Source organism: Narcine bancroftii, chromosome 3 (assembly GCF_036971445.1).
Source record: "Narcine bancroftii isolate sNarBan1 chromosome 3, sNarBan1.hap1, whole genome shotgun sequence".
Lineage (NCBI taxonomy): Eukaryota > Metazoa > Chordata > Chondrichthyes > Torpediniformes > Narcinidae > Narcine > Narcine bancroftii.
This window is the reverse complement of record NC_091471.1, coordinates 48,035,956-48,053,178: the sequence shown is the minus strand read 5'-3', so window position 1 is coordinate 48,053,178 and position 17,223 is coordinate 48,035,956. Positions and strand designations below refer to the sequence as shown.

Genomic DNA, 17,223 nt, shown 5'->3' with positions numbered 1-17,223 from the left:
ATGCCCAGCGCCAACCCTTGCTGGGCCCAGCACATTAATGGTCACCAGCCTCCATTCAGAAAAAAGTCCCATAACCACTCTCATCTGACTCCTTCCACTAAGCCAATTTTGTATCCAATGGGCCAGCACCTCTCAGATCGCAAGTGATTTCACCTTCTAGTCTTGCCTGCATGAAGTTGCCTGAAGTTCTGGTTGAATCTTTAAATGATAAAGATTGTGATTGTGAAGAAAACATTAAAATGATTGTGTATCATTTAATTTATTATATCGATGAGCTTTATAGCTTCCCTTTAAAAAATGCCGTTTATATTAGTCTTTATGTATATCTTTTTTTCCTGATGGATAGATGTCTTGATAAAATATTGACAGCTAAAATATTGGTAGTTAATAACAAAAATGTGATTGAAAATTTGCAATACGAGTATTTTTAGACGTCATTAGCAAGCCACTACTCTGAAGAAGCTTTAATAAAGTATCTGACTAAAAGAACCATAGTATGGTGCCAGAAAAGAACTTTAATTGGCAAGTGATTAATTTCTGGAAGGTATTATATAACCATATAACAGTTTACAGCGCGGAAACAGGCCATATTCTGCCCTTCAAGTCTGCGCCGGTTCACTTGAACAACTCCATTAGTTCCCACTTTCCACTCTCCACCCATAACCCTCCAACCCCCTCACATCTATGTACACATCCAACCTTCTCTTAAATGACAGAAAGGGCCCTGCCGCAACTATCTCCTCTGGAAGATCATTCCATTCTGCCACTACTCTCTGAGTGAAGAAGCATTCTCTAACATTTTTTCTATAGTTTTACCCCCTTACACTTAACTTATGCCCTCTTGTTCCAACCTCCCTGCCCTCAGGGGAAAGAGTCTACTCACGTCTAGTCTATCTATTCCCTTCATAATTTTAAATACCTCTATCAAATCCCCTCTCAACCGTCTATGTTCCAATGAATAAAGTCCCAGTCTCCTTATCTTTCTCTGTACTCTAGATGTTGTAAGCCAGGCAACATCCTTGTAAATTTTATCTGCACCCTCTCCATCTTATCTATATCCTTCCTATAATTTGGAGCCCAGAACTGAACACAATACTCCAAACCTGGCCTCACCAATGCCTTAAACAGTCGCAGCATCACTTCCCAGCTCCCATACTCTATGCTATGATTTATGAAGGCCAGCATACCAAATGCCTTCTTAACCACCCTGTCAACATGGAAATCCACCTTCAAGGAACTCTGTACCATAACTCCAAGATCCCTCTGTTCTTCTGCATTCCTCAATGCCCTCCCCTTAACTGTATATGTCTTATTTTGGTTATTTTTTTCCAAAATGCAGCACCTCACACTTGCCTGCATGAAATTCCATCTGCCATGTTTCAGCCCATTTTTCCAAACAAACCAAATCCTTCTGTAATCCAAGAAAAACCTTCCTCACCTTCCACCACTCCCCCTATTTTCATATCGTCTGCATATTTGCTTACCCACTTAACCACCCCCTCATCCAAATCATTAATATAAATGATAAATAACAGGGAATCCAGCACTGATCCCTGAGGCACACTGCTCGTCACAGGCTTCCACCCTGACAAATAGTTTTCCACCATCACTCTCTGCTGTCTATCTTCCAGCCACCTCTGCCTATCTTCCAGCCTCCTACCAGGGTAGGTTTATTTGTAAAGGAAGCTGGAGTGGTATTTATTGAAAAAATATAGCATGGTGATGGGGAAAGATCAGGGTTAATTGGATTGGTGAACATCCAGCAGACAACCATTCAATCGACAGAATAGCCATCTGCTCCACTATCTCTTGGTGTAGAAAAACTGTGGCAATGATCTACATTGCCAGCAATGAATACAAAAATTAATTTAATGGCAATGACTTCTAAATGTTCATTCCATACTGTTAGACAAGTTTGGATGATTCAATAAGTTAGCATGCCAAACACAAATAGCAATTTGATGGTTTACTTGAAAGATGAAGTGCTCAGTCACCTTTCAGATATTGCTCTTCTGTTAAGTTACGCACTGCACCACACACACACATGCTGTATGAAGTGACAGAAGGTTTCAAAGAAGCTGGTCACTTCAGAGCTGACACTTCCACACCAAGAGAACCCTCACTATTCTCCTTAGCATGCACCTTTGATGGCTAGTGGATGGAAATCTAATTCTGAACAACGTACTGACTTTTTTTTCTACAATGGTAGAAAAAAAGTGCCTGCATACCAGCTAGAGGGAAGACTGAAGAGCTTCCTCTGATCAATGCCTGGGTTGATTTTCTAATTACAACTGAATGTTACAATTTGTTTAAAAAATTGGTCATTTTCGTTTCTTCAGCCATATGTTTACTTTTGTAAAATTAGGGTCTGAATTTATCCCACACCTGCTACACATGTGTGAATACCATCTTTAAGGTGGTTAATTTAAGATACTCTGTGAATCTCTTTAAAATGTGAAGTGCTCGATCACAGTTTTCAGTAAGATGAGCATTTTTTATCACTGTAAGAATCAGATTAATTAAAATTTATTAAACAAAGATGGTAAAAACCTAGTCCATATATTACTGTTTCAGGTTATGAGCTGATTGAGCTTTTGATTAAATGCCGCATGCTATTAAAAACGTTATTCCTGTTGAAACAAAAGAAATGCATTTATCATGATGTGGTTTCACAGAATTTTGTGTATAATATGATTCTCTTTTCCTCTAACAAAAAATATTGAGACTAAAGGAGGCAATATCATACTAGGTAAAGCAATGTCATAATTGACCAATTACAACCAATACAATCAGACAGTACATAGCTCATATTAACCTGTAGCACAACTATTATATACAATAGTCGATGTTCACTGGCCTAATACTGAAGATCCGAAAAGCTTTCCTTATGAAAGAGAGTACATGCAAAAGCTGCTTAAAAGGAAGAAAGATAATGATAGTCAAAAGTAGAGAATTAAAACTGGGATAGCTGTGATAAAGTGGTGAAAGAAAGGCTGAATTTTCTGAAGAAAATCGGTAGTGACAGAAGAAACAAAACAATGAAATGTTAAGGTATTTGAAAGTCTTAAGGGAAGTGAAGGACGCTCAACTCTCACCTCCATCGGGGTCGATAAGGTTACAGTGGGTGAGCTGAGACTGCGAGGCCGTCTTATCTGAGGCTCGCTTAAAAGGCTGTTGCTGGCTGCAGTGGCTGATGCCCCATCGTCTGCATGCTGGCAGTATGAAGAAGAAGGAGTTAGTTGGCTCAGGAAGACTGGCATAGAGTTCAGGTTATCACACTATCATAAATGCTAATTAATTGTTTATGTCCAAGCTTTAAAATTACATACAGCTCAAATACAGAATATAACGTGCATTAACTGAACTGAACTGATAATTGCCGTCTTAAATATTTTAAAATAGTTTCACAACAATTTCATTCACATTTCTTGAATTAAATATATATGTATGTATATATATATATATATATATATATATATGTGTGTGTGGGTATTTATATTTTAGGAAGAAAAAAAGTTGTTCAGAAATTACACACAAGGCCAACATTCAACCACCGCTCATTAGAACAAAGAATAGCACAGAAAAAGCCTCTTCAGCCCAGGATGTCTGTGCTGACCAGGATGCCAGTTTAAACTGATCTCATCTGTCTGCAAATGATCCACATCCTTGCCATTCCCTGCAAGCTCACGTGCCTGTCTGAACGCCTATTGAATGTCACGATCGTATCAATCATCCCTCTGCAATGGATTTCTGGCAGCTACCACTTGTGTAAAAAAAAACTTGCCTCAAATACTATTCAAACCTTTCCCTCTCACCTTAAAGCTATGCTCCCTAGTATTTTAAATTTCTACCCTGGGAAAATTACTCTCTATTTATCTATCTCTATCTATGCCTTTCAAAATTTTATGAACTTCTATCAGGTATCCCCTCAGCCACAGATGCGCTAGAAAACAATCCAAATTTCCCAACCTCTCCTTATAGTGAATTATCTCAAATGCAAGGGACATTCTGGTGAATCTCTTCTTCACCCTTTCAAAAACCTCCATGCCCTTCCTGTAATGCAGCAATCAAAACTGCACGACACCCCAAATATTTTACACAGTGTCCTAACCAATGAACGAAAGTATGCAGTATACACATTTAAATCCGGGATCTATGGATTTTCACCTCAAGATCCCTTGTCACAACAATGCTCTTGAGGGTCCTGCCATTTACTGTATATGATCCTGACCTGCCAAAAGACAACACCTCACACTTGTCCAGATTAAATGCTACCTGCCGTATCTCCACCCATGTCTCCAAATGCTGTATCCTTTGGCAGCTTTCTTCACTATCCCCAGATCCACCACTATATTGCAGAACAGCACTTGTTACTGACCTCTAGCCAGAGCCACACCTCTTCCACTATTCTCTGTCTTCTTTGGCCAAATCAATTTTGATTACAATAAACTAAGTCATGATAGATCCCAGTATCTTAATTTTCTGGATTATTTTACCATGAGATCCCTTTTCAAAAATATACTGAAGTCCATGTAGACAAATTCCAATGGCCTACCCTCTTCAATCATCTTTGGCAATTCCTCAAAAACTCAGTCAATTTCATAAGACATGACCTGCCCGACACAAAGCTATGTTGACTATCCCTAATAAGCCCACGTTATTCCAAATTCAATAACTTCCTGATCATAAATGTAAACCTCACCTTTTTTTTTTTACCTTATTGCCCTACTTTAATAAAGAAACAACACTGACTACTCTCCAGTCTTCTGTGACCTCACCTGTGATGAGAGAGAATATAATAATTTCTGTCAAGGCCCAGCAATCTTGGTTTGATCAAATCAGGCCCTGGGTATTTATGCACTTTAATGTTTTCTGTTTATCGATCACCATCTCTTTTTTAATATCAAGATGCTATAAATATTAGCATCTCTAACAGCTATCTCACTATCTTTCATGTTATTCTCCCTGATAATTACTGATGTGAAGTACTCAGTTCATACCTCACTCAGTTCCTCTGGCTCATGGTGTAAAATTATTTTGTCTTTGAATGGACCAGTCCTTCCACCCCCCGCCCCCCCCCCCCCCCCACCAAACTATGCTTTTAAGGTATGCATATAATGCTTTAAGAATTCCTTAATACTACTCGCCAAGGACATGATATAGATACTTTTGCATCTCTTGATTCTCAGTTGAAGTTCTCTCTTTTTTTTAAACTATTCCTTAAGTTATTCTTAATATTGCTACAATCTATGTAGTAAAGGTGTTCAGACTCTATTTTTGAGTCCAGGATTTTGACCATGACAAACAAAAGTTGTGGGCTACAACAGAATGTTTAATACTCCAAATAAGATTCCTTAAATCACTACTGAAAATCATATTATCACATAAAGGTGGTGAATAAAATAGTTTGTAATGAAGCAATTGAACACTTTTCTTCTTATTTCTATTAAAATCAAAGTTGGTGGATCCAAAAAATAAAGTTAACTGAAAAAAAAAAGATTTTAGCACATTATCCCAAATTGTAAACAATGAATATAACTGAATATTTGTTTTCCAAGTGATTTCCATAATATTTTGCTTGATATATTAATACTAGGTTAAGGTTAAGCTATATTTCTTATAAAAATGTCTCAACAGTTGAGGTCATCAGAAGGTTCTATTTATTTACATTGTTAATTATGCTCCTCATAACCACAGTGACTAACGAGCAGCAACAATAAGGTGTGTTACCCCTCAATATCCATCTGTTACCAGGCATGAAAGAAATATGGTAAAAATTGTGGTTTCAGACAAAAAAAACACTCAGAAACCAAAAATAATAAGCTTTGCTGCTTGGATTTTGCGTCAAATGTTTAAAACAATCTCAAATAGTGACTTGCTAGGTTAGATGGAAACATATTGGCTGCAAAAGGTTCTGTGCACATTGGTCTCCAGTGGATATATGTTCACAGATGGTGTCAGCCACATTATTGATAGGTGGAGGCAACTGTTTTAACACAAGTCAATATTTGACATCAGAACATAAAAAGTTTTAAAATTAAGTTCCACACAGAAAACAGCACAGATTCTGGCTGAACCAGCATAGAAGCTCTGGGGTAAAAAAAAAGGTAGTTTGTTATTCAGGGATGGGGTGGGGGGCACATTGTCCTGCTGTAGTACACTCTTCATACCTGCACAATTGGACGTGTCCAAGAAGTAGTTCTGTTGTTATGGTTTACATAATAGGAACGCCCCTTTGCATCTTTCCGTTCTTCCCATCCTGGTGGCAAGCCAGGTGTTGTGAGCATGTAGGCTGCAGGTGACTGCTTGTGCAAGATGAATTTAAGTGAATATGCAAGCTTAAAATGCATGGTTATCTATGCAGAGCTGGAATGGCAGTACATTAATAGCATTTTGCATATGTCCATAAAACCAAAACAGACAGACATCTCTTTATTTAAACTATTTAAACTATTTTGATTGAGAATGATGATCTATTAGGATTTTCACTCTTCTTTTTATCCATTTATTCCTTTTTAAAATCTCTTTCAACATTAACTTCCAAAAAAAATCAATAGAGATTCCAAAATTCAATAACTATATTGATAAAATACAGAACTAAGTGTGAAAGAAATTTCACGCAGAGTTGCTGAAACTAACATCGTTGGCAAACAGTTGTTTGTGATCAGGCAGTCATATTGTTTGGAAGGTAAGTTGTAGGCGTGACACTAACAGTGGTTAATGATGAGCTTTTCTTACAATTGGACAAATCTAAGGTTTTAATAAAAAAACTGTAGTCAAGGTATAGATGTAGTTTGCTATGCTTTTTATTGAATGATGTAATTATAATTTCTGTAAAAGCTTGTTTGTCTCTCTGTATAAAATAAGTGTATGTAGAGATAGATTTTAGAGTTCTGGTGGTAGTGAAGGCTGCTGAACTCTCTCCATGGTATTATGTTCATAAACTCTTGGAGCAAAGTCTCCATCTTTAATTTCCATGACAAATGTGGTGTAGTCAGCAGGATCCCAATTAAAATGGGATCTGAAACATAAGGGGAAATTGAACTCGTAGGGACTGACCTATTTGAATAGGGAACAGTACCCAGGAGGGATAGCACCTGGTACCCTAGTGTATCTCGCTGGCAACTCATGCTGAACCAAGATATCTGACTACCAAGAGTACTAAGAAGAAAAAGGGAAACTAGGGCTCTGAAAAATTAATTAACTACAGCAATGGATCTGTGTTAATATTCATACTAGGTTAAGGTTAAGCTATATTTCTTATAAAAATGTCTCAAGCAATGTAGTGGGTTTGGAACAGGATCACACACACACACACACACCCCTACAATACATCCAGAATTTATGTCATCTGTCGGAGTTGCGATATGTATAAGCCAGAGGTATAAAGATCAAGTGATTTCCAAGAAACTGTTGCTAACAGTAAATGGCCACATTATTTCAAAGAAATTAAGAGTGACCTCATTGGTGATGTAATTTCATATGAGTCTAAGAGTGTATATATATCTGAAGGCAGATGAATCTTAAGCTCAGAAGTCCAGAAGAAGAAACCAGAAGGAAAAGAAGATTGACAGTATTCTCTGGAGAAGGAGGAGGTGCTGTTCTAAATGGCTTTAAAGTAAGTCAAACCACTTCTGACTGTCTCTTTTTGCTAAGAGAAGGCAGCCTCGTCATGGACAAAAACTCCAGAACTCTTAAGAGGCTAAGAGGTTATTTTTATTAGGTTAAAAAGTTGGATTTGAACTTGAGATTAAGTAGGTATCAAATTGTGTTTTTGAGATTAGCCTTGGCAGTTGTGAGAAAATGTAGCGCAATTACATGGAAAAATAAGACTGATTAAAGTTTGCGACGATGGCATATGGAATTGAGATCATATATTCCATGGAAAAGATAGGGTACAATTTACATTATAATTATCTTTTCTTAATCAGAAAATGCGGAGCCCTTATTTGGATTATATGGATTTAAAGTTTTGAACTTTCTTGGCATGTTGTGGTGGCGTTACCCAATTCCATGGCATTTAATTATGTTATTGATGGGTCGATCTCCTATCTTTGGGGTTGGGGGTAATAGGGAGAGGGAGTGGTATTGGGGTGGATGGGAGGGAGTGGGGATTTGGTACATATCACATTTTGTATATGAATTATCATATTTGAATATATTTGAATGTAATGTGGCTTAAAATTTTAAATAAAATATTTAAGAGGGAGTTCAAGATTACCAGTGTGAGAGTGAAAGAAGAAATCTCTTCCTGGGGAAATAACTCAACAAGATTTGTGAGTTTGAACAAACACTTCATTATTACTTTAAGCAACAATTTAAAATAACTTTGATGATTCATAATCATTTCTGAATTACAATTTAATAGACCTTCAAGTTGAACATGACTTAAAAATACTGGGCCTTGAAAATAACTTTTCAAACTCAAGTTTAAACTGAAATAGTTTGGACTTTAATACACCCGCACTTTTATACAATTACATTTGCACAAAGTGGGGTTTAAATTTGGAGTTAAATGAGAACTGTTAGGTGATTAATTAAATGTTTAAATAGGGTTTAATAAAAACTATTATTTTGAATTTCTCACTGTCTGGCAAATCTTCTATTGCTGTTCCTATGTTAGTACTAACAGGGGCATCAGTTAATTTGTCATACTACAAAAATAAGAGTTGACTTCGAAGCTTGTGAAGAGAAAAAAAAACTGGTGAGCACTCAATTGTAATTTTGTTTATAGGATAACCTGTGGTTGAATAACCTTGACATTTTAACAGAACTATTTACTGAAGAAAGAACTTGGGAAACTTACAGCAATCAATCAGCCATATCTGATATCACTGATAAAATAGTTCACTGCAAGATCCAAATGAGTAAGAAGATAGATAAAAGGATATGAAAGTTCATGCTTCAAAGGAAGAAGGTAGGGCATCCCACTGTACCACCAGCTGATACTGCAATAAAAGAGACCAGAAAAGATCATTATGCGGTAACATTCAGTAGTGATTTGTATGGGTGGTCACGTGGGGAACGGCCGTATGGGGTTGGGGGGGGGGGTGCGGAAAGAGTTTTAATTTAGAACAACTTCAAAAATTGGGATGTTGGTTATACATTAGGATTTTTTTTAAATGGAAGGTGGCGGCCAAAAGTCACCATCCTCCAAAGTAAAATGAGAGTAGCAGCCTGAGAAAAGAGATGATTGGGACTGAAACGAAGCTTGCCATAGGATTTTATCTCTGACTCCCCGTACTGGCCAGTGCCCCATCCTCGCCCAATAGTGAAATAGCTGATTTAATGATTTGGACAACCAGCTTCCCTTCCATCTACCAGCCCACCATGCCATGAGTCCACAGGCACTACTTTAAGAGGAGAAGGGGCTGATGAAAGAGGAATTGAAGTTAAAGGGAGTGTTAGCAAAACTTGTGATGATCTACACACAAAAAAATGCCCAAACAGGCAGACACAGATAAAGGCAGGAAAAGAGAGTAGAAGAGCAAACTGGAATACCATTGGCTGAGAAGGGTCCACCAGCTGTTCAGATTTTAGCCCCCACCACCAGCAGGCACAAGGAAACAAACTGGTGTATTTAAATCAGCAAAATCAGAACTTGGAAGAGGTCGTCACCACTTTAATGAACATGATTAGAGAAGGATTATTCACCTCCTGGGAAAAAATAATGCAACAGCGGGAAGGAAATTCTACCAAAAGAGGGGCAGTTTCTCCCACAGGGGTGGAGCTGGCTGGGGAAGAGAAAGAAGCAAAGGACAGTTGCCACCCAAGGTAGGTCTCAAGATTAGTGCAGGAATTGTGGAGAAGCAGGGTCACTGGGCCAGAGCTTGAAACTCAGTGAATTCTCCAAAAAGTAGCAGGAAAGCTAACCCCTAAAGGGGACACGTATTTTCAGAACAGGCCTTGATGCCTGGAGAATTCCCAGCTCTTTAAGCTACCCTAATCCATCAGCCTTGGAGCGCCAAGGAGAGAAATTGGAACAGGCAGCCACAATCCAAAAGTTTGCCAGAAGAACTTATGACCACTGTAAGAATAGGAATCTGTCATGGAAAATAACTCAAAGACAGAGACTTTGAGATTCGCTCTAATAGTTAATTACAATGATATCATGAAGAGGGCAACAGGATTCACTGCCACGAGAACACTAGAAATCTTCCTTTATAAGCTCTTATTTATACAGAGGAAGACAAACAAGCTTTTCCAGAAATGATGATGACATCATTTATTCAAAAACATGGCAAATTACAGTTTTTATTAAAAACATAGATCAATCTAATTTTAAGAAAAAATGATCATTAACCACCTTGACTATAGTCATGGCTACAACTTAGTTTCTAAACAATATGGGCTCCTCATTTAACTTTTCTGGTTTGTTCATTAACATTAACATTTGTAGGATCCTAATTTGAGGAAGCTCCAAGTATGTACATCTCTGCATGAAATTTCTTCCACACTAAGTATTTTGCTTTATAAAAGTCAGAGGAGATGCAACTGCTCAAAGGAATATGTATAATCATCAGTCATTTTAAAAATTATTTGGATTTGGAATTTAAAGTAATAGTTTTAAAATGGCATTAAGGTGTGTCTTGTTAGCAAAGAACAATATTGATAAATCCTTGTGATTCTGTCAACTTTCTCTTGTATTCCATCTTTTTGAAAATAGCTGTCAGTTCAAAATTCAACAAAGAAAAATACACTTCACAACCTTTCGGCAAATAATTCTCCATTTGCATGTCTTAATTGGTACTGATGCACATATTGACCAACCTTTCATAATTTTCAAATCAGAATAGCTCCCTTGTAATATCCATCCTCCTCCCATCCCAATTCCCCCAACTTTTGTTATTCACCTTAAATAAGTGGTTCTCAATATTTTTTTCTTTCCCACTCACATACCACTTTAAGTCATCCCTAAGCCATGGGTGCTCTGTGATAAGTAAAGGATTGGTTAAGGTGGTATGTGAGAGGGAAACAAAGGTTGAGAATCACTGCTCTAGACCCAATTGCTACTGAAATATTTTGCTTGAGAAAAATTGTGATTGGCCCGTTTCCTTTGGAGCTATGAAACCGAGTCAATGAGGTAAGATTAAAACAGTGGTTTTCAAATTTTTTCTTTTCACTCACATACCACCTTAAGCAATCCTTTACTAATTGCAGAGCACTGGATTACTTAAAGTGGAATATGAGTGGAAAGAAGGGTGCGAACCACTGCCTTAAATCTATGTCCTCTGATGAGCCTTCTCTAAAAAAAAGAATATTTCTTTCCATATACCCTCCCAAAAGCACTCATTACTTTGAATGATTCTGCTAAATCCACTCTTAACTAAGTTTGGAAATAGGAATTATTTTTCAGTTAACACAATTTTTTTTGTGAAAATGTTTGAATTAACTGCAACACAGCAGAAAGATCAAGAAGTAACCTGAAATGATAGGAATTGAAGAAAAGTTGAGATAACTCGACTGCTTTGCTTAAGAACTGCTTGGCCAAATAGATTTAATGAAAAAAAAAGAAAATTTAATTCAGCAATCAAGTTCTACTATCTTGATCTGTTGGGAATAAAATGGCTAGAGTGAGATTCAGTGCAAAATGTTAAGATTGGTAGTGAGAAAGCAGGTAGGAAGAAGAAAACATTGACCAGATGAACATGATAGTTCAGAAGAACATTAACCATGTGAACATACTGTTGAAATAGAAAGAAATGGAGATAAATTGGATATAATTTGTGGGGAAGAGGATAATCAGTGAAGAGGTTTATCCATTCTCCTGTCAGAAAAATGTAAGAAACAATTCAATTTAATGAGTGTAGAACATTGATGATAATTTCCTTCAGAAATGGAAGGAAGTATCAGGAACATCAATTTAAATGGAAATTTAATCTTTGCCATCACCAATGAAACAGATGCATTGAAACATTTCACCTTAGTACCATCAATCGACAATTCTGGAGTAAGTGAAGAAACACAGCTGCAAAGTGGGTTGAGATTCATCATTACCAGATATTGAAAAGTTAAACAGTAACACTTTCTTACTTCATATTAATATAGTCTATGAATAAAACAAAACAAATAATAGCTTACCATTCAAAACCATATTTTCTGGGGTTTTTTTCTTTTTATTTAAAAATGCTTCACAATTGTTTCTATCTTACATAAATGAACAGATTACCTACCCCCTTACAAAATGAATAAGTAATCGGCACCCACATTATGAATAATACAAATGTTCAAATTGGGTCTTTGATATTCTTTACTGTTTATCAAAGTCATAATTTTGAGAATATATTGTAGGGTTTTTTTTGTCCGATGGGGTCTTGGAGATCAACTTAGGATATTGCAAGAGTTAAATAGAAATATTATTTTAGATAATTCATCTTAAAATAAATTCCTTTACCAATATGAAATGACAAATGCTTCAGAATGAACATAAAGTATCATCAAGGCTCAAATTACAGCAGTGGATTTGACAATTTGGGAATCCTAAATTATAAAATTTATTTACTTAAAATTAAATTTGCTTAAGTTGTATTTTTGAGATGTATTCTGAGGAGTATAGATAAAGTTGTTTATTTGGCGTCTTCATTGTGAGCAGGAGTCATTGGTGTACAGAAAATGTCCAATTAGATATTATCCAATTATCTACATTAGTTGGATTATTGTTGCACCAAAAAAACCAACTCATGAGCTGTGGGACGCATTCGGCATATGGCGATAATCTATGGTGCAAGTTTAGCATTGCGATTCAATTGAACAGGAATCACTTCTTTAAAAGCAAAACTGCTTCTGTGATGAGTAAACGGGTTCTGCAAATGACTAAAGTTATCCATATTTATTTAAGTTGAACACAAGAAAACAGCAACACCCTGATCTCACACAATATTCATGTAATTTTGTATCCCTTGTGCTGTGTTAGAGAATTCAAGCTGAGGAGCAGAATATTTCCATCTGTCAGGTCAAATGGATAAAAGTTTTCCAGATTAAAAACCAAAGAGTTCCGTAGTTTAGCACATAGAATTTCTCTGTCCAAAGCCATTTTTTTTAAAAAAGACACAGCAAGGTCACAGGCCCTTTTGGCCCATGAGTCTGTGCTGCCCAGTTACACCTAACCGACCTACAACCACTGGTATGTTTTGGAGACTGGAGCTCCCGAGGAAAACCCACGCAGACAAGGGGAGAATGCACAAACTCCTTACAAACAGCGTGGGATTTGAATCCTGGTCCCGTTCGCTGGCGCTGTAATGGCATTGCATTAACCGCTATGCCAACCATGCCGCCCTTCAGTGATTACGGGGCGAGAGAGGGTTACACAGGTAGGATGATGCAAAAACATGGAGAAAACTAAAAACAAGAAAGATGTTAAAAATTGAGATGAAGTTCAAGCGGAAACTCATTCAAACCAGGAAGCTCAGCTGTGATGAGTGATTAAGATTACTTGCAAATTAGGATCTGGGTGGCAGTTTTGGGATGACTTCACGTTTGTGGAGACGAGAAAGAAGGGTGCAAATCAGGAACACATTATAGTTATTATGATCAAGTTTAAACATGGGCATCCACTACATAGGTTTAGATTAACTGAAGCTAGGTTTTTAAATGTCGACAATTTTAGAGGTAAAACAGCTGTAATTAAATCATTGCTGCTGGTAATGAATAAATGAAGATTATTCTAATCCTCCTCCTCAAGTGTGATCATCTTAACAATTACAGATGAGCAAGAGAGAAAGGTTTAAAAGGTTAAATTTGAAAATGGTGTCTTACAGTGGCAGAATCCTACTGAAATGGGCAAATTTGAGACCACGGGGGTAAAAAAATCTTATAAATTGTGTAAAACCTATAAAATAAAGTTCAATGCAATGAAAGACTGTGCCCTTTCCTTCAGCACCATAGCGATTATATCGATTATCAGTGCTTGGAAATAATGAATATAATGTACACAGATGTACAATCTAACCAGTCAGCTACCCTCGATGAGCTCTCTTCCAAAACTTGCTTGGGGAAAACATTGAAAATATTTTGAATGTCACAGGCCAGAGAATCCATTTTTTTTTTGCTGAGTGTGTTTGGAGGTAGTGTTTCCATTTGCTGAGTTTGTTGAGAGATATAGTTTCTATTTATGCTTTTTTTTAACTTGTTCATTCGGTTTAATGATAAGTTCAAAGTTGGATACATGACACTGGTGGAGATCTGCACCTTGTGCTGATATCATGCGATAAATTCTCTGCTTCTAGATTGAGTGTATGCCATTGATTTTGTCATGGTCTCCTCATATCACCAAATTATAGAATTTCAGTTAAATTATAGAATTTCAGTTCAGAATTTTTGAACTGCTGCAATGCTTTCTTCAACTTAGTGATAATTTTAATGGAAGCTATTTTCTTTATAGTGCAGAATTTGAACATTTTTTTCTGTTTCAGCACCAATTCCCTCTAGGATTAGTTGAATTATGTCTTCTTGGCTTACTCTTGCAGTAACTAATTGTGATTCAACTTACTTTCCGTGATCGCAAAGCTGCAAGTGGTAGGTACCGATTATACAAAAAAAAAGTAGAGGAGCAAAATAGGGCAAAGGAATAATGCAACTAAATAATTTTCAAAAGAGGTTCGTAAAGAGTAATTTAACTTAATTATTTAATAAATAAATGACTTTAAAAGAAAACTATTCTCCAATGCAGAATAAATTACCGTGACTTCATTTTGTTGTTCACTGCCAGTAACAGTTGAAGAGCGAGGTCGCCGTGATTGGGTGGTCTGCTGATAAACCATACACTATTTTTAAACTTTACTGAAAAAAACTCTGAGTGCAATAAAAATAAAATGAATTCAAGGCTAGGTGTTCATTACTGTATAGTAAATACCATATATTTTGGCATACAATTCCACCTTGGGTCCTCATTTTCATGGTTTTATCATATATCGGCATATTAGTTGACCCCCCCCCCAATTTTATGCAAGAAATGTGCCAGAGAATGGTGTCTGAGCCTCCAAGCAACAATCCAAACTTTGTTACAAAACCTCAATCATCAAGTAACAAAAAAACAGTAAAAAAATCCTTTGATTCTAGCAAGAAAGATGCCAAACGGAGCTGGGTCCAAGTCTTCAGCATCGGCTTCAGGCGGACACTGTGACGGCAACTCCATTCTCATGATCGGGTGCAGTGCTTTCTGCATCGAAGAAGTCACCTCACTGCCAAGTGCACTTGGTGCAGGAACCACAGCTATGTGTCGGCTCCCAGGCAGGAGCAACGATCTCGGGCTCCCGGCAGGAGCGGCGACCTTGGGCTCCCAGGTAGGAGCGGGGATCTTGGGGACCCAGGCAGCAGCAGAGATCTCGGGCTCTACAATTGTAGAATGCCTGGGTGGGTGATGGTGGTGCCTGGCTGTGGGGAAGAGTTATGGGGAGATGTTTCCAGGGTCATCTTATACAGCGAATATACATCAAAGAGTTTTTTTGAGTTGAATCTGGTGTATGTCAAACCCCCACCCCCACATTTTTGAGTGATTTGTGAAGGTTTCAAGACTCGACTTATATGCCAAAATATATGGTATTCAAAGAATTAATTTCATTTTTAATTCAAGAGAACAGTCGAAAAGGAGGAGGAAATTTTCAACTCAATGGCTCAATGACAGTTTTCCAATTAAACTCGGAAACTTTTTAAAAAATATAAACACTGATATTTGATGCCAAGAGAATGTTAAAGCACAAACTGGAATTTGACTGGTGCCACCTGGTCCAAAATAAGTATCATTAAATTACCACGATTTAGTTGGCACAAGTAAGAACCAAAATAAACCTACCAAAGCTCTCATGACATTAATAATTAATACAGAATAGTCTGTGCTAAGTTTCTAAAATTGTTCCAAGCGATCAAGATACTGTATGTGACGGTGAGGAGAGTGAAATGACAAACTGAAAGACACAAACAACTTTCACATGTCGACTTATTTCTCTTTGGCTGATATATTATTTTAAAGCACAGGAAGTTACTTAATGCAACATTCAAGCTGAAACTAGATTTTTTTTGTTATCAAACTTTTTTGGCAAAACATCTAAATGTAACTGGAGCCTTAATGCAAAGGGTCTGCGTCTTCTTTGACTAAAAATGTCAAACAGCTTTGTATTTTAATTTTTAAATGTTAAATTTAGACAAACAGAGCAGGGAACAGGCCCCTTCTGGCCATGAACCCTTGCTACCCAAATAATCTACAACTTTCATACATTTTGAAGGGTGGGAGGAAACTGGAACACCTAGAGGAAACCCAGGCATATAAAGGAAGAACATACAAACTCCTTACAAATTTCAAACCCGGGATACTGGTGCTGTAATAGTATTGCGCTAACCGCTACTCCCTCTTAGTGCATCTTATGAATTATTTGGGTAAAGGCAAAAATTATGGAAGATTTTTCAGCACCTAAATTAAATGCTAATCGTTTGCTAGAGATTTTGCAATATATACACTTTTTTTTGTTACAAAATAATGGCTTCAATAGTTACGATGTATATCATTAAAAAAATCTGCAGCTCAGCTGCCTTGCTGGAATGACAGGAATACTTTTGAAGGATTCAAGAATCTGCAGCCTAAAACACAGATGACTACATTATCTGACAACACTACATCATCCAGTTGGTCAGGGTAACCTGCCTGGATTCATTCTTATCTATCTACATCAGGGGTGGCCAAACTTGCTTAATGTAAGAGCTACAAACGATAAAGCTCAGATGTTTGAGAGCTGCAGGACAAGAACAAAATTCACACATACGTTTTTATTGTTACATACACATTTTGTAACAAAGATTTTAAGAAATGCATATTAAATGTAATAATATTTATTCCTGCCTGTTTTAAAACTGTTAATTTGTATTAGTTTCAATAATCACAAAGACATAAATATGTAAAAAAAAGGTAAACCAAAAAAATGAGAGATATTTTCATCAGATTTCCAACGTACAAAATTAGTCTTATTATAATCATATTTTTTATGACTAAAATACAATGCTACAAATATCAGACTATTAAAGATGCGAGTCGGGTGGGCAAGGGGGGAAGAGACTGGCAGCGCGAGTCGGGCGGGCGAGGGGGTGAGACCGGCAGCGCGAGTCGGGTGGTCGAGGTGGGGGGAAGAGACCAGCAGCGAGAGACTGGCAGTGCAAGTCAGGCGGGCGAGGGGGAGAGACTGGCAGCGAGAGTTGGGCGGGCGAGGGAGACAGGCAGCGGGAGTCGGGTGGGCA

The 17,223-nt window shown here is 37.3% G+C and overlaps 1 protein-coding gene and 1 long non-coding RNA gene across 19 annotated transcripts in view; one reads left to right on the top strand and one right to left on the bottom strand.

Annotated features, from left to right (window-relative positions):
• The window catches only part of nedd4l (NEDD4 like E3 ubiquitin protein ligase), a 533,566-nt gene that overhangs the window by 73,545 nt on the left and 442,798 nt on the right, over positions 1 to 17,223 (bottom strand). For 13 of the 18 annotated variants that reach the window (XR_011353364.1, XM_069924007.1, XM_069924003.1 and 10 more), the window contains 3 exons: positions 14,679 to 14,747; positions 6,171 to 6,305; positions 3,096 to 3,212 (listed from right to left, as the gene is read on the bottom strand). Coding sequence is in view for 17 of the 18 variants with exons in the window: in XM_069924007.1 (XP_069780108.1) it covers positions 3,096 to 3,212; positions 6,171 to 6,305; positions 14,679 to 14,747 (321 nt within the window). In the remaining variant the exon portion in view is untranslated. The remainder of the gene's footprint in view (positions 1 to 3,095; positions 3,213 to 6,170; positions 6,306 to 14,678; positions 14,748 to 17,223) is intronic. The other 5 variants (XM_069924013.1, XM_069923997.1, XM_069924012.1 and 2 more) reach the window with 3 other exon arrangements.
• The window catches only part of LOC138757144 (uncharacterized), a 53,267-nt gene continuing 43,585 nt past the window's right edge, over positions 7,542 to 17,223 (top strand). Inside the window, exons 1-2 of the long non-coding RNA XR_011353372.1 lie at positions 7,542 to 7,618; positions 15,058 to 15,281. This is a non-coding gene — a long non-coding RNA (uncharacterized lncRNA). The remainder of the gene's footprint in view (positions 7,619 to 15,057; positions 15,282 to 17,223) is intronic.